Consider the following 19,303-nt stretch of genomic DNA (forward strand, 5'->3'; position numbering starts at 1 on the left):
TAAAACTACAGATCCAAGAAATGCAACAAACCCCAAACAGAATAGATCTGAATAGACCCATGCCAAGACACTTGATAATTAGATTATCAAACATCGAAGACAAAGAGAATCCTGAAAGCAGCAACAGAAAAGTGATCCATCACATACGAAGGAAGCTTGATAAGACCAAGTGCGGATTTCTCTGTAGAAACCATGGAGTCAAGAAGGAATTGGTGTGATATATTTAACATACTGAAAGAGGAAAAAACACCAACAAAGAATCCTATATCCAGCAAATCTGTCCTTCATACATGAGGGAGAGTTTAAATATTATCTGACCGACAATGAGAGAGTTTGTGAACAAGATACCTGTGCTACAGGAAGTACTAAAGGGAACACTACAAACAGACAGGAAAAGACAGGAGTGAGAGGTTTGGAACACAAGTTTGGGTAACGGTTGCACAACAATGTAAGTACACTGAACATAGATGACTGGGAGTATGGTTGAAAGACTGTATAACTCAACGAAGCCTAGAGTGCTCAACAAATGTGATAAAATGTACAAATATGTTTTTACATGTGGGAGAACAAATGAATGTCAACTTTGCAAGGTGTTAAAAATGAGATGGTATTGGGGGAATATTGCAATCAATGCCAACTGGAGACTATAGTTAACAGAAACATTGTATTATGCTTCCTTTAATGTAATAAAAGCAATATACCAAAGCTAAGTGCCTCTAAGAGGGGGTATGAGGGAGGGGTATGGGACTGTTGGCATTGGTGATGTTGTCTGACTCCTTAATTGTACTTTAGTTTAATTACATCTTTCCTTTTGTTACATGATAGCAGTCATTTTTTTCTTTCTTCTTTTGTTTCTCTACCTTCTTTGACTCTTCTCCTCCTTTGTGGAGAAAATGGAGATATCCTTAAATAGATAGTGGTAATGATGGTGAATGAAAAAATACATGATTATACAGGGAACCATCAATTTTTTACTAAGGATGGAATGTATAGTGGGTGAACAAAGCCATCTTAAAAGAAAAACAAAAAACAGGATGATGAAGAAAGCTTGAGGGCACCATATTGAGTGAAATAAGTCAGACAAAAAGGACAAATATTGTATGGTCTCACTGACATGAACTAATTATAATATGTAAATTCATAGACATGGTATATAAGTTACCAGGATACAGAACGAGGCTAAAGAATGGAGAGCAATTGCATATTATGAACAGAATGTTTAACTAGGTTGAACTTAAGTGTTTGGAAATGGACAGAGGTGATGGTAGCATGTTATCGTGAGAATAACTAACAGTGCTGAGTGGTGTGTGAATGTGGTAGAAAGGGGAAGATTAGAGTCATATATGTCACCAGAAGGAAAGTGGGAGGTTAAAATACACTGGAATAGCTAGAAATAAATACCTGAAACTATCAAAATGCAACCCAGTAACCTTGACTCTTGAAGATGACTGTATAACAATGTAGCTTACAAGAGGTGACAGTGTGATTGTGAAAGCCTTGTGGATCACACTCCCTTTATCCAGTGTAAGGATGGATGAGTATAAAAATGGGAACAAAAAACTAAAAGAAAAATAGGATGGGAGGGGGGATAAGTGTTCGTTTTTACTTTAATTTTTTATTCTTCTTTTCACTTTTTCTGGTACAAGGAAAATATTCCAAAAATAGATTAGGGTGATGAATGCACAACTATATGATGGTACTGTGAAAAATAGACTGTACACTTTGGAGGACTGTGTGGTATGTGAATATATCTCAATAAAATTGAATTTATAAAAAAGAGAAGAAAGAGCAAAAATCAAGCAGTTAGCTTTTCAAGTGGAGGAACTAGAGAAAGAACAGCAAATTAAGCATAAAGCAAACAGAAGGAAAGAAAGAACAAAGATTTTATGAGAAACAAGTGAAATTGAGAACATGAAAACAATAGAGAGAATCAAGAAAATGAGAAGTTTGTTGTTTGAGAAAATCAATAAAATTGATGGACCCTTAGGTAGGCTAACAAATAATAAAGAGCAGAAGCAAATAAATAAAATTAGAAATGGGAAAGGGGACATAAGTTCTGACTCTGCAGAAATAAAGGAGACAATGAGAGGTTACTATGAGCAACAACATGCTAATAAACTAAACAACTTAGATGAAATAGACAATTTCCTTGAAAAGCATGAGCAACCAACATTGACTTGAGAAGAAATAGATGACCTCAACAAACCGATCACAATTAAAGGGATTGAGGCAGCAATCAAAAAGTTCCCCCAAAAAGAGTTCAGGACAAGATGGCTCCACATATGAATTCTACCAAGCATTCAAGAAAGAATTAGTACCAATCATGATCAAATTCTTCAAAAAAAAAAAAAAAAAATTGAAGAGGAGAGAAAGCTAACTAACTCATTCTATGAAGCCAACATCACCCTAATATCAAAGTCAGACAAAGATACTACAAAAAAAAGAAAATTATAGACAAATCTTTTAAATGAATATAGATGCAAAAATCCTCAACAAAATGCTCACAAACCAAATGCAGCAGCACATTAAATAATTACTCATCATTACCAAGTGGATTTATTCCAGGTATGCAATTCTGATTCAACACAAAAACTTCAATTAATGTAATACACCACATCAATATATCAAAGCAGAAGAACAACATGATAATCTCGATTGATACAGAAAAGACATTTGACAAATTCAACATCCTTTCTTGATGAAAACACTCAAAAAGAGGAATAGAAGGGAATGTACCCAATAGGATAAAGGCAATATATGAAAAACCAACAGCTAACATCACACTCAATGGGGAAAGACTGAAAGCTTTCCCTCTGAGATCAGGAATAAGACAAGGATGCTCACTCTCATCACTGTTAACATTGCACTAGAATTTCTAGCTAGAGCAATTAGGCATAAAAAATAAATAAAAGGCACCCAAATTGGAGAGCAAGAAGTAAAACTTTCACTGTTTGTAGATGACATGATCCTATGTGTAGAAAATCCAGAAAAATACACAGCCAAGCTAGTAGAACTAATAAATGAATACAGAAAAGTGGCAGACTACAAAATCAACATGCAAAAATCAGTAGTGTTCCTATACATAAGTAATGAGCAACATGAGGAGGAAATCAACAAAAAAATTCCATTTACAATAGCAACCTAAATAATCAAGTTCTTAGAAATAAGCTTAACCAAAGTTACAGAAGACATACGCAGAAAACTACAAGGAATTGCTAAAAAAAAAAAAAAAAAAAAAAAAGAACCTAAAGAAAAGAAGAACATACCATGTTCAAGAATTGGAAGACTAAATATAGTTAAGATGTCAGCTCTATTTAAACTTTTTTACAGACTCAATGAAACACCAATTAAAATCCCAACAACTTACTTTGGAGAAATACAAAAACAAATAATCACATTTATTTGGAGAGCAGTTACCCAGAATAGGCAAAAATATCTTGAGAAACTGGAATGAAGTGGGAAGTCTCACACTACCTGACTTTAAAGCATATTACAAAGCTACAGTGGCCAAAACAGCATGGTACTATAGGTTAGTGTGAAATAATGATACATCCTACGCTGGTTTGGATGTACTATGTCCCTCCAAATTCTGTGTTCTTTAATGCAATCTTGTGGGACAGATGTATTAGCACTGATTATATTGGAATCCTTTGAGTATTTCCATGGAGGTGTGACTCAATCAACTATGGGTGAAACATTTGAATGAATAATTTCCATGGAGGTATGGACCCCACCCATTCAGGGTGGGTCTTGATTTAATCGCTGGAGTCCTATAAAAGAGCTTACTATCAGAAGGACCTCAGAGCAGCTGAGAATGACATTTTGGTGAGCAAGTGAGAGAGACATATTTTGGAGACGGCCATTGAAAGCAGACTTTTGCTAATGCTTTGGAGATGCTAGCCCAGATTTTGCTCCAGAGAAGCCAAGGGAGGAAAAAACACTGCAAGAGCAACATTTTGAAGAATGCACAGGAGCTGTGAGAGGAGCTGGAATACAACCGGGGATCAGCAGGTGCTAGCCACATGACTTCCCATCTAACAGAGGTTTTCCAGACATCATTGACCTTCCTTCAGTGAAAGTAAATGCATATTGATGCCTTGATTTGGACATTTTCATGGCCTTCAGAATGTAATTTGTAACCAAATAAACCCCCTTTGTAAAATCCAATCCATTTCTTGTATTTGCATAATGGCAGCACTAGAAAACCAGAAATATCCCATAGTAATTGGGGCAGAGAATATAAATATATTTTCAGGGCCCACCTGAGGAGCTGGGGAAAAATGTGGAAATGTTGGACATCCCCAGTTAAGTTATTACTGATATTCTCACAGGCATTGAGGGCTGACGAGTTGGTATGCTGAGCCCTTGATCTTGGGGCTTGCCCTTATGAAGCTTGTTACTGCAAAGGAGAGGCTAAACCTACTCATAATTTTGCCTGAGGGTCTCCCCAAGAGTACCTCTTTGTTGCTCAGATGTGGCCCTTTCTCTCTAGCTAAGACAAGTCAGCAGATGAACACACTGCCCTCCCCCCTACATGGGACCTGACTCACAAGGGTGTAAATCTCCCTGGCAATGCAGGATTTGCATCCCAGAGATGAGTCTAGACCTGGCAATGTGGGATTGAAAACATCTTCTTGACCAAAAGGGGTTGTGAAATGAAACAAAATAAAGTTTCAGTGGCTGAGAGATTTCAAATGGAGTTGAAATGTCACTCTGGAGGGCATTCTTATGCACTATGTATATATCCCTATTTAGTGTTTAGTGTATTGGAATAGCTAAAGGAAATAACTGAAACTATCAAACTGCAACCCAGTAGCCTTGATTCCTGAAGACGATTGTATCAATATGTAGCTTACATGGTGTGATTGTGATAACCTTGCAGTTCACACTCCCTTTACCAAGTGTATGGATGGATGAGTAGAAAAATGGGGGCAAAAACTAAATGAAAAATTGGGTGGGATGAGGGGGATGGGATAATTGGGGAGTTCTTTTTTAATTTTATCTTTTATTCTTATTTTTATTCCTTTTGGTAGAAGGAAAATGTTCAAAATTGATTGGGGTGATGAATGCAGAATTATATGATGGTACTGTGAACAGTTGATTGTACACCATGGGCAATTGTATGGTATGTGAATATACCTTGATAAAACTGAATTTAAAAAAGCAAGGCAAACAAACAAACAAAAAAAAAACAAAGAAAAAATAAATGAATAACAGGGAGGAATGGGGGGTGGGATATTTTGGATATTCTTTTTTACTTTAACTTTTGTTCTTATTTTTTGTGTGTGCATGATAAGGAAAATGTTCAAAAATTGACTGTGGTGATGAATGCAAAACTATATAATGGTACTGTGAACAACGAATTGTACACTATGGATGACTGTATGGTTTGTGAATATATCTCAATAAAATTGAATTATTAAAAAAACTGCATGGTACTAGCATTAAGATTGATATAATGACTTTTGGGATTGAATTGGATATTCAGAAATAGACCCTTTCTTGTAGGGACATTGATCTTTGATATCGTGTTCAAGCCAATACAACAGGGACAAAGCAGCCTCTTCAATCATTGTGTTTGGAGAACTGGAGATCCATATCCAGAAGAAGACTCCTTTCTCACACCTTATACAAAAATTAACCTGAAACGGATCAAAGACATAAAATTAGAATTAAGGCCACTCAAATTTTTAGAAGAAAATATAGGGAAATATTGTAAAGATATCGTGATAGGAGGTGGTTTCCTAGACCTTACAACCAAAGCATAACAATGAAAGAAGAAATCGGTAAATGGCATCTCGTCAAAATTAAACACTTTTGTACATCAAAGGACTTTGTCAGAAAAGTAAAAAAGACAGCCTATGCAATGGGAGACAATATTTGGAAACCACATATCAGATAAGGGTTTAATATCCAGAATATATAAACAGATCCTACAATTCAACAACAAAAAGACAATTTAAAAATCGGCAAAAGATGTGGACAAACACTTTTCTGAAGAGGAAATACAAATGGCTCAAAAACATGAAAATATGGTCAACTTCACTGGCTATTAGGAAAATGCAAGTCAAAACCAAAATGAGATATCATCTCACATCTATTAGAATGGTCCTTATCAAAAAAAAAAAAAAATACAAGTGCTGGAGAGGATGTGGAGAAAGAGGCACAGTTATTCATTGTTGGTGGTAATGTGGAATGGTACAACACTGGAAGAAAGTGTGTTGGTTCCTCAGGAAGCTAAATATAGAATTGCCATATGATCCAGCAATTCAATTAGTAGGTATATACTCAGAAGAACTGAAAGCTAAGAAACAAATGGACATTTATAAAATGATGTTTATTGTGGCATTATTCACGATTGCTAAGAGACGGAAACAGCCCAAATGTCCATAACAGATGAGTGGATAAACAAACTGTGGTATATACACATGCTGGAATACTATACAGCTGTATGACAGAATGAAGTCATGGATCATATAACAAGGTGGATTAACCTTGAAGACACCATGTTGAGCCAAATTAGCAGGAAACAAAAGGGAAAACACTCTATGGTCTCACCAACATGAACTAACATTAATAAGCAAATTTGAGAGTCAAAGTTGAGAACACAGGTTGTCAGGAAACAAAAAGAGAGTAGAGATTAGCTTGATGCTGAAGGATTATAGAATGTTCAACAAGATTGATTGTATAGATCCAGATATGGGTAGAACAATACTTTGTGATGGCAGCACAATATTATAAGTACACTGAACAAAGACAACAGTGAGTAAAGTTGAGATAAAGTTGAAAATAAAGTTGAAACAGTGAATAAAGTTGAAAGGTAGTGACATGTATGACACCAGAAGGAAAGATAGAAGATAAAAACTGGAACTTGATAACTTAGTGAAACCTAAAGTGGCTAATGATGGTATTTAAATGTACAGATATAAAAATCTTCGTACTTGTGGGAGAACAAATGCATGTCACCTTTGCAAGGTGTTGAAAATGGGATGGTATTGGGGAAAAAATAATCAGTGGAAATTAGAGTCTATAGTTAACAGTAACATTCTAATATGCTCCCATTAATTGTAATAAAGGCAATATACTAAAGCTAAATGTTTGTAAGAGGGGGACATAAGGGAAGGATATGGCATTCTTGGTGGTGGTGGTGGTATTTTCTGACCTTTTTTATTGTATTTTATTCTACTCTATTTTTATTTTTTTCTTTTATCCTTTTTATTATAGTTATTTTAATTTTTTGGAGTAATGAATGTCTTCAAGGGCTGATTGTGGTGGCGAATGAAAAACAATAAATTGATATTGCAAACAACTGATTGAAGAACATGGATGATTGTATGATATGTGAATATATTTCTATAAAATTGCTGGGGAAAAAATAACAGAGGGAAGCAAGTGCTGGAGAAAACATGGAGAGAGGGATGTACCTATTCACTGTTGATGGGGAAACAGAATGGTGCAGCTCATCTGGAGGGTAGTATGGTGGTTCCACAAGAAGCTAAGTATGGGGTTGCCATAAGATCCTTCAACCTCATTCTTGGGTATAAACTTGGAAGAGCTGAGAGCAGGGATACGAATGGACATTTGCACACTGGTTTTTATGATGGTAGTATTTGAGATTTGCAATTGATGGGATGGCCTAAAGGTCCATCAACTGATGAACAGAATGGTGGTGTATGCACACAATAGAATACTGAGCAGCTGCAAGGAGGAAGAAGGTGTGAGGCATGCAACTAGGTGAATGGATCTTGAGAACAGCATTTTGGGTGAAACAAGCCAGAAATGAAAAGACACACATTACAACACCTCACTAATTTGGACTAACTATAATGTGAAAACCCTGAGAATTGAATCTTAGAGCACAGTTTATCAGGGGAAGGCTTATTGTAAAGGTCCCTAGACTGTAAGCTCTTACAGCAGTCACATGTAATCCGGAGTTGTGATGGTTATCTCTAAATTCTGAGGTGCTTGACCCCTTTATGTATAACCTGGTCAGTCCCTGGAATTTCGAGTGTCTGTGGACACCTAAGACTCAGAGCTAGAGCTTGGCAGCTAGGAATGTCAGTATTATCCCATACAGAAAATGTTAAAAAAGTGGAAAAAGAGTTCAGACTTCAATTAGAGATATGAATTACTTCTCCATGTATATTCCTTAGCTTTCCCATGGGCTTTATTTTTAACTAACATATTCTTGCTATTCACAGAGGTCGAAAAATTGGAGCATACACATCACTATAAAGGATTTAAACATCAAATCATCCCTATTAATGCTAAATCAGATATAGTCATTTTAAATATTTTATTGAATTTTATGTTAATCTGTATTCAATAAATATTAATTCTGAGCTCAGAGAATCACATGTGCATGTGTATGATTAGACCCCGTATTGAATATCCACCACTTTTTATAACAAGATTACCATGGTATACATCCATCTGGATCCTACTTTCTCTCTACCATTGTTTGGATCATGGAGTATGCTAGACATTTTGCAGAGGATCACACATTTCATCATATTTGATAAATTTATCCATTGCTATATAAGCAAGCTAATATTAGGAACTGATAAATAGTTATAGGTATCCTGTTCATTGCATAAGGTATCACACGGCAGGCCCTGCATGTTTATGAAGTGATACGACTTTGAAGTTGGAGACCACCCTATCTTTCCACTTTTTCTGAAATAGAGAGTCTCAGAAAGCCTCAAAAGTTAGGAAAAATCTTTGAGAGAGTTAGGAGAGTGATGCACACACATAAGCTTTGAAGAGAATGCACCTAATTTCTTGCAGTAGACATTTTATAAATAGGACACACATCATTATTGTTTGTCAAGTTTTAATGTAGAACATTTAAGAAGTGAGACACCGGTCTCTCTGTTTATAATTACATCATCCACTTCATATTTAACACAAATTCTGATATCAATAAAAATCAGTTAACACATGAAAATTAAAATAGAGTTGAACTGGATTAATAATGCAAAAATTCAGAATAAATGGAATTATTTTAATATTATGGATACCAGATGTCATTTTTACGACACCTGGGATATGTTACTATCCCTTCCTGACACTTTGTTCGGAAGGGACTTGTTGGTGTCTGTGGGATATATCCATATTTACACCGGAATTCAATAATATCATGTGTTCTGGAATACAGTTTTTGCTTAGATGACCATTTTAACTCTATGTTATGTTCATTCATGATATCTGGTGATACTACGCATGCCCCTGCAAGTAGAAGAAAATAAACATAAAACATTAATTAGCAGAAACTTTCTTTTCCATAGAAGTCTAGGTTTTCAATAGAATCTTAGATACTGCTTCAGGAATTATTTTTCAAAACCTTTGCTAACCCATCTCTATGAAAAATATAATGTAGATTTTTAAAAAGTGAAAATTTAAGTGATTTAAAAATAAGCTATTCTTAATGGAGATCATTTTATGTTATTAATTTATAATGTGAATTATTACATTAATTATTACATTAATAATGTGTTATTACATTAAGTGTTTTAAAAAACTTTCCATTACCACTGTGTTTGAATGATAATTTCCCAATATTTGTTTCCACACATATTAATATTTGGTTTCAAGCACTCAGCAGATTGGTTGCTTGTTATTCCATAAAAATTCAATCATAAACAGTCAACATTGATTCTCATTACTCCCATTTTCCAGGATCCCTGGAAGAGTGAAGCACTTACCTGAGCATTTTGGTGGTTCTGACCACTCTCCGTTTCTACACGTCACACGTGCGTTACCCTGAAGTTCATAGTAGGCCTGGCATTGATACTCCACTGCTGATCCTGGAGCGTATTCCCATTGTGGAAATGAGGTTAAATCTCCATTGTCAATAGTTGGAGGGGGCCCACATTTTCCTTTGGAATCTAAACAATATTATTTTTTGAGACTGAATCAACTTACAGGTTATATAAAGGTGAATAAAAAAGAACTATATATATCAAGACTTGTGTGATCTAACAATAGAAATGTTTAACATAGAAATTCTTATCCAATACAGTAAAATTTACACCATTTCTCAATCCTTCATTTCACCTCAAATTAAAGCACACACAAAGTATTATATATGTTTGCTTTATAATATTCCACAATTAAAATTTTGTGTGTGTGTGTGTGTGTGTGAATCAATGTTCGACTACAGATTAGCTAAGAGAAACTGGCAAAGCCTCTTGTTGTCTTCTGTATCTCTAGATATTTTTCTTCATTTTTATTGCAAAAGAAAAATCAAAGTCCTTGGAAAATTTCAAAGAATACAATTTGCATAAAATAAAAAGGGTTTTTTTTATGTTCTCTTCTGGCAAGATATGGTAGGAACATTTCTGCCTATTTCTCCTGCTAAGTACAATTAAAAATCCTGGATATGTTATGTACAATAACCTATGAAGACTCAGAAAGTTTAGAGAAGTAGATATGACTAGGAATTTGGAACTCAAGGAATAACAGGGAAGTACATTACTTGGGTTTTATTTTGCCTCTTGTATATTTATTGTGGACTAAGTATTGGAGAAGACTGCAACTCAGAAATGATATCTGGTTCAGGAAAAAATTCCATAAAGACCCTGCAATCTCAAGCCTAAGGCCTATGAAAGGAGCAACCTAGCAGTACAGAAACCTTTTTTACAATATCTAACCTATTCTAAAAAAAAACATACAAGTAATTGAAGATCTCCCAACCTTTGATCAGCAGAGACCAAGTGAAAGCCCTAGATGTCCAACACCCTGAGGTAAAAAGTACCTAAACTTTCTCCCATGGGGTCAGCAGAGGCCAAGTGGTAATCCTGGAATTGCAGCCTGCATGCCAGTGATGGAGGCTACTTAAATAGAAGACTTAAGTAAAATTTCAAGCCATAATGCCCTAAATTTTAAGGATACAATTGAAAATCACTCTACCGACCAAGAATGAGGAAAATATCAAAAGAGAAAGGTATTCAGTAAATACCAACACTAAGATGACTGAGAATTTGGAATTATTTAACAATGATTTTTAAACCTCAATGAGAATTATAGTGTTGATAATATAATACCAGAAAATTTTGAAAAATCATGGATGAACTTAGTAGTAGATAGAATATGGCAGAAAAAAGAATCTGTGAACTTAAAGTTACAACAGTGGAAATTACACAGTAGGAAGATACACTGATAACAACAAAAATATGAACAGAGCTTCAGGGACATAAAAAAATAACAAAACATTACAGCCCCCAAATAAATGACTTTGGGAAAACTGGATATCCATATCCAAAAGAATGAAAGAATGAAACCACACACCTTATACAAAAATTAACACAAAATACCTCAAAGACTTTAATATAAGAAACAGTTCCATAAAATTACTAAAAGAAAATGTAGGGCAACGTCTACAAGATCTACCCAGAGGCATAATTTCTTAGACTTTACTACCAAGGCAAAAGCAATGAAGAAAAAAAAAAAAAAGATAAATGAGACCTCCTTAAAACTGAATACTTCTGTGCTTCAAAGGATTTGTCAACAGGGAGAAAGGTAGCTGACACACCCGGAGAAAAGATTTGGAAACCACATAACTGACAAAAGTTCAATATCCAGAATATACAATGAAATCCTGCAACTCAACAATAAAAAGACAAACAACCGAATTAAAAATGGACAAAAGACCTGAACAGATATTTTTCTTAGGAGGAAATACAAATGACTAAAAAACACATGAAAAGATGCTCAGCTTCACTAGCTTTTAGGGAAATGCAAATCAAAACCACAATAAGATATCATCTCACAACTACTAAAATGCCAACTGTTAAACAGAAAACTACAAGTGTTGGAGAGGATGTAGAGAAATAAAAGCACTGATTCACTGCTGTTGGAATGTAAAATAGTACAGCCAATAAGGAGGACACTTTGGTGCTTCCTTTGGAAGCCAATACCACTACTCAGTAAACACCCAGTAGCAGGCATGGGAATGCACATTTGCACACCGATGTTCATAGTGGCATTATTCACAATTGCCAGATGACGGAAACAACCCAAGGGTCCATCAATCAACGAGTAGATAAGCAACATCGGGTATATACCTACGATGGACTATTATTCAGTTGTAAGAATGCATGAAGTCCTGAAGCACATGACAGCATGGATGAACCTTGAGGACATTATGTTAAGTGAACTAAGTCAGATACAAAAGAACGAATATTGTATGATCTCACTAATATGAGCTAATTGTAATATGTAAACTCATAGACATAAAATCTAGAATACAGGTTACCAGGATATTGAATGAGGTCAGAAAATGGGAAGTGGTTGATTAATATGTGCAGACTTTTAACTAGGTTGAACTTAAATGTTTGGAAATGGAAAGAGGTGACAGTAGCTGATTTTTGAGTGTAATTAACAGTGCTGACTTGTGGGTGAATGTTGTGGGAAGGGGGAGTTCAGATTCATGCCTGTCACCAGAAGGAAAGCTGTAGGTTAAAACATTGGAATGTATAACATGGTGAATCTTGTGGTGGACAGAGTAATCTTGTGGATTACTGTGATTAACTGAAAAATATAAAAAAAAGTTCTTTCACGAACTAAGAACAAAGGTATAACCCTATTATGAGGAGTTAATAATAGAGGGGTATATGGGGAAAAGTTACCTACGCAAACCATGGACTATAGTTAACAGTGATATCTTAATATTCTTTCACCAACAGTAACAAAGGTACCACACCAACACTAGGGTCAATAATAAGGGGAATGAGGGATTTATGGGATGTTTTGGGTGTATATTTTTTATTTTTACTTCTTTTCCTGGAGTAATCAGCAGGTTCTAAAGTTGATCATGGTGATGAATGCATACTGACGTGATGATACTGTGAGGTAATGATTGTATACTTCAGATGGATTTCATGGTGTGTGAATATATCTTAATAAAATTGCATTTAAGAAAAAATTAACATCTGAAAATTTCCCAAATTGGGCACACAGCATAAATCTACATGGCCAAGAAATGGGCAGACTCCAAACAGGAGAATTACAAACAAATTCAAGCCGAGACATGTCATAATCAAACTGCTGAAAAGTAAAGAATAGAAAAAATCCCTTTACAGCCTCTGGAATGAAATTATGCAATAGAGAATTAAGTATTGAAATTATACTTTGTTTCCCATTTGACCATGGACATCATAAGGAAGTAGTATAATATTTTTCAAATGCTGCAATAAAATAACTCCCAACATCAATATAAATCAAGCAAAACTAACATTTACAAATATTGGGAACTAAAGAGATCTTAAGATAGAAAAACTAAGAGAATTTGTCTACTTCAGATATACCTTTAAAAACAAGCTAAAGTAAATTCTTCAAATCCTAATGAAAAGATAATAGAAAGAGAATTGAGATTGCAGAAAGGAAAAATGAAAAATGAAATTGATAAAAATACGAGTAAATATAGTACACTAAGTTTTGGATCATGAGTTTTGCAAATGATGCTCAATGAGAGAAGCAAAACCATATCATCTGATATATCAGTGTATGTTGCGGAAATACTTGAGATCTTTGTATTAAAAATGTGAGAAGGATAAATGGACCTTAAAGAAAGTAAGGTTTCCTTACTTCAGTTCAAGTGATAAAATGCCAAGGCCAATAGTGATAAGTTTCACATGTATATTGTTAATACTTAGAGGAACTGCTAAAAACATAAAACTAAACAAAGAAATATTCTCAAATACATGCAGAAAAATTAAAATAAAATTCTAAAAATGTGAAGGAACCACCAGGGAAGACAAGAAAGTGAAATTGGGAACAAGAAATGGATGAAACAAGCACAAAACAAATAAGAAAATGGCACATTAAACATAAATATTTGAAGAATTAATTAAAATGTAAATGTTGTAAATATACCTGTTAAAAGACCAAGAATGAATATGTGGAAATAAAACAGTATCCATCTACGTGCTGTCTCCAAAACCTAACATTGAACATAAAACCTTAGTATGTGTCACAGTAAAAGATAAGAAAGAATTATATGAGGTAAACATTTAACTTAACAAAACAGGAGTGGCTGTAATAATGTCCCCTTTGCTGGATCCTCCTATCGCTTGAACTCTAAACGTGGATTGCTACAAGAGCAAGTTTCAAGACTTGTTTTTCCACATACACTATTTCTCTGAATGAGCTCAATCACTCACATCAAATTAGATATAATTAATATGCTGAAGATGCCCAAATTTATATCATATTGTATGATCACTTCCAAGCTGTCTATCATAAATTCCAAATTAAAGTATCTTTTATACATTTATTCCTAAGGAAATAACACAGTGTCTTAATGCTAGGATAAGGAATTTTCCAAGATTTCAACTGCTCCTTTAATATGATCCAATCAGCCATAAAACAAACATACCAAACAACTTGTCTGGTCCACAAAAAGAATGGGATTTTAAGCACCATCATTGTATAGTCATTTGAAATAGTATATTCCTTGAGCACTACTTCACTATATATTCATATCAACATATTATATCCCTACTCTACTCTCTACAAATTTTGGGGAATAAGATAATCTACCTCTGCATTTAGGTGGTTCCGTCCAGGTTCCTCTTAGACATGTCACCTCTACTTCCCCAAATAGATTAAAAGGTTTGATGCATTCATAACGTACTCTCTCACCAGGTGGGTATCTAGTTAAAGACCTTGCTATAATATAAGCATTTTCCACTACAGGTGGATTCGCACAGAAAATATCTGGTAGAAAGAAAAAAGTATCTTCAGTTAGTAAGCATTTTGAGTAGCAATTCAGTGAAGGGGGTTCAAAATAGATTTCGAGGCAGATTTAATATCAGTAGATAATCTGTTATGTAAAACTTTACTAATTTCACAAAATTTATATGAAAGATTGAAGGAATCTAAATAAATCAATATTCAGTATAAGATTTAAACTTCTACGGGGTTAAATCTCTTTCTCTCCCTCTCATCCTTCACAAGAAGTTTGAGAACTTTTTTTCTCCTTTATGAAGTCAGTGAAAATGTGAATGATAAGTAAATGTTACCAATTACATAAATTCAATATGGGGAAGGGGGCAAGATGGCAGACTGGTGAGCTGTATGTTTTAGTTACTCCTCCAGGAAAGTAGGTAAAAAGCCAGGAACTGCGTGGACTGGACACCACAGAGCAATCTGTCTTTGGGCATACTTCATACAACACTCATGAAAACGTGGAACTGCTGAGATCAGCGAAATCTGTAAGTTTTTGCGGCCAGGGGACCCGCGCCCCTCCCTGCCAGGCTCAGTCCCGGGGGAGGAGGGGCTGTCAGCTCCGGGAAGGAGAAGGGAGAATTGCAGTGGCTGCTCTTATCGGAAACTCATTCTACTGATTCAAACTCCAACCATAGATAGACTGAGACCAGACACCAGAGACTCTGAGAGCAGCCAGCCCAGCAGAGAGGAGACAGGCATAGAAAAAAAACAACACGAAAAACTCCAAAATAAAAGCAGAGGATTTTTGGAGTTCTGGTGAACACAGAAAGGGGAAGGGCGGAGATCAGGCCTTGAGGCGCATATGCAAATCCCGAAGCAAGGCTGATCTCTCTGCCCTGTGCACCTTTCCTTAATGGCCCTGGTTGCTTTGTCTATTAGCATTTCAATAACCCATTAGATCTCTGAGGAGGGCCGTTTTTTTTTTTTTTTTTTTTAAATACTTTTTGATTTTTCTAAAACAATTACTCTAAGAAGCTCAATACAGAAAGCTTCAAAGAATTGAAATTTGGGCACGTCAAGTCAAGAGCAGAACTAAGAGAGCTCTGAGACAAAAGGCAATAATCCAGTGGCTGAGAAAATTCACTAAACAACACAACTTCCCAAGAAAAGGGGGGTGTCCGCTCACAGCCACCATCCTGGTGGACAGGAAACACTCCTGCCCATCGCCAGCCCCATAGCCCAGAGCTGCCCCAGACAACCCAGTGTGACGGAAGTGCTTCAAATAACAGGCACACACCACAAAACTGGGCGTGGACATTAGCCTTCCCTGCAACCTCAGCTGAATGTCCCAGAGCTGGGAAGGGGGAGCAGTGTGAATTAACAGAGCCCCATTCAGCCATCATTTGAGCAGACTGGGAGCCTCCCAACACAGCCCAGCAGCCCAGAACTGCCCTGGGGGGACGGCACTCACCTGTGACATAGCACAGTCATCCCTCAACAGAGGACCCGGGGTGCACAGCCTGGAAGAGGGGCCCACTTGCAAGTCTCAGGAGCCATACGCCAATACCAAAGACTTGTGGGTCAGTGGCAGAGACAAACTGTGGCAGGACTGAACTGAAGGATTAGACTATTGCAGTAGCTTTAAAACTCTAGGATCATCAGGGAGATTTGATTGTTAGGGCCACCCCCCCTCCCCGACTGCCCAGAAACACGCCCCACATACAGGGCAGGCAACACCAACTACACACGCAAGCTTGGTACACCAATTGGGCCCCACAAGACTCACTCCCCCACTCACCAAAAAGGCTAAGCAGGGGAGATCTGGCTTGTGGAGAACAGGTGGCTCGTGGACGCCACCTGCTGGTTAGTTAGAGAAAGTGTACTCCACGAAGCTGTAGATCTGATAAATTAGAGATAAGGACTTCAACTGGTCTACAAACCCTAAAAGAACCCTATCAAGTTCAGCAAATGCCACGAGGCCAAAAACAACAGAAAATTATAAAGCATATGAAAAAACCAGACGATATGGATAACCCAAGCCCAAGCACCCAAATCAAAAGACCAGAAGAGACACAGCACCTAGAGCAGCTACTCAAAGAACTAAAGATGAACAATGAGACCATAGTACGGGATATGAAGGAAATCAAGAAGACCCTAGAAGAGCATAAAGAAGACATTGCAAGACTAAATAAAAAAATGGATGATCTTATGGAAATTAAAGAAACTGTTGACCAAATTAAAAAGATTCTGGACACTCATAGTACAAGACTAGAGGAAGTTGAACAACGAATCAGTGACCTGGAAGATGACAGAATGGAAAATGAAAGCATAAAAGAAAGAATGGGGAAAAAAATTGAAAAACTCGAAATGGACCTCAGGGATATGATAGATAATATGAAGCGTCCGAATATAAGACTCATTGGTGTCCCAGAAGGGGAAGAAAAGGGTAAAGGTCTAGGAAGAGTATTCAAAGAAATTGTTGGGGAAAACTTCCCAAATCTTCTAAACAACATAAATACACAAATCATAAATGCTCAGCGAACTCCAAATAGAATAAATCCAAAAAAACCCACTCCGAGACATATACTGATCACACTGTCAAACATAGAAGAGAAGGAGCAAGTTCTGAAAGCAGCAAGAGAAAAGCAATTCACCACATACAAAGGAAACAGCATAAGACTAAGTAGTGACTACTCAGCAGCCACCATGGAGGCGAGAAGGCAGTGGCACGATATATTTAAAATTCTGAGTGAGAGGAATTTCCAGCCAAGAATACTTTATCCAGCAAAGCTCTCCTTCAAATTTGAGGGAGAGCTTAAATTTTTCACAGACAAAGAAATGCTGAGAGAATTTGCTAACAAGAGACCTGCCCTACTGGAGATACTAAAGGGAGCCCTACAGACAGAGAAACAAAGACAGGACAGAGAGACTTGGAGAAAGGTTCAGTACTAAAGAGATTCGGTATGGGTACAATAAAGGATATTAATAGAGAGAGGGAAAAATATGGCAAACATAATCCAAAGGATAAGATGGCCGATTCAAGAAATGCCTTCACGGTTTTAACGTTGAATGTAAATGGATTAAACTCCCCAATTAAAAGATATAGATTCGCAGAATGGATCAAAAAAAATGAACCATCAATATGTTGCATACAAGAGACTCATCTTAGACACAGGGACACAAAGAAACTGAAAGTGAAAGGATGGAAAAAAATATTTCATGCAAGCTACAGCCAAAAGAAAGCAGGTGTAGCAATATTAATCTCAGATAAAATAGACTTCAAATGCAGGGATGTTTTGAGAGACAAAGAAGGCCACTACATACTAATAAAAGGGGCAATTCAGCAAGAAGAAATAACAATCGTAAATGTCTATGCACCCAATCAAGGTGCCACAAAATACATGAGAGAAACATTGGCAAAACTAAAGGAAGCAATTGATGTTTCCACAATAATTGTGGGAGACTTCAACACATCACTCTCTCCTATAGATAGATCAACCAGACAGAAGACCAATAAGGAAATTGAAAACCTAAACAATCTGATAAATGAATTAGATTTAACAGACATCTACAGGACATTACATCCCAAATCACCAGGATACACATACTTTTCTAGTGCTCACGGAACTTTCTCCAGAATAGATCATATGCTGGGACATAAAACAAGCCTCAATAAATTTAAAAAGATTGAAATTATTCAAAGCACATTCTCTGACCACAATGGAATACAATTAGAAGTCAATAACCATCAGAGACTTAGAAAATTCACAAATACCTGGAGGTTAAACAACACACTCCTAAACAATCAGTGGGTTAAAGAAGAAATAGCAAGAGAAATTGCTAAATATATAGAGACGAATGAAAATGAGAACACAACATACCAAAACCTATGGGATGCAGCAAAAGCAGTGCTAAGGGGGAAATTTATAGCACTAAACGCATATATTAAAAAGGAAGAAAGAGCCAAAATCAAAGAACTAATGGATCAACTGAAGAAGCTAGAAAATGAACAGCAAACCAATCCTAAACCAAGTACAAGAAAAGAAATAACAAGGATTAAAGCAGAAATAAATGACATAGAGAACAAAAAAACAATAGAAAGGATAAATATCACCAAAAGTTGGTTCTTTGAGAAGATCAACAAGATTGACAAGCCCCTAGCTAGACTGACAAAATCAAAAAGAGAGAAGACCCATATAAACAAAATAATGAATGAAAAAGGTGACATAACTGCAGATCCTGAAGAAATTAAAAAAATTATAAGAGGATATTATGAACAACTGTATGGCAACAAACTGGATAATGTAGAAGAAATGGACAATTTCCTGGAAACATATGAACAACCTAGACTGACCAGAGAAGAAATAGAAGACCTCAACCAACCCATCACAAGCAAAGAGATCCAATCAGTCATCAAAAATCTTCCCACAAATAAATGCCCAGGGCCAGATGGCTTCACAGGGGAATTCTACCAAACTTTCCAGAAAGAACTGACACCAATCTTACTCAAACTCTTTCAAAACATTGAAAAAAATGGAACACTACCTAACTCATTTTATGAAGCTAACATCAATCTAATACCAAAACCAGGCAAAGATGCTACAAAAAAGGAAAACTACCGGCCAATCTCCCT

General features: G+C 36.1%; 1 protein-coding gene across 1 annotated transcript in view; it reads right to left on the reverse strand.

Moving 5' to 3' along the window:
* Positions 1-8,816: 8,816 nt before the first annotated feature.
* Positions 8,817-19,303, reverse strand: part of LOC119511807 (complement factor H-like) — a 237,720-nt gene continuing 227,233 nt past the window's right edge. The window contains 3 exon segments of the mRNA XM_037806329.1: positions 8,817-9,228; positions 9,705-9,887; positions 14,542-14,718. Coding sequence (XP_037662257.1) covers positions 9,011-9,228; positions 9,705-9,887; positions 14,542-14,718 — 578 coding nt within the window. The 3' untranslated portion in view covers positions 8,817-9,010.

The sequence above is a fragment of the Choloepus didactylus genome, chromosome 2 (assembly GCF_015220235.1).
Source record: "Choloepus didactylus isolate mChoDid1 chromosome 2, mChoDid1.pri, whole genome shotgun sequence".
Taxonomy (NCBI): domain Eukaryota; kingdom Metazoa; phylum Chordata; class Mammalia; order Pilosa; family Megalonychidae; genus Choloepus; species Choloepus didactylus.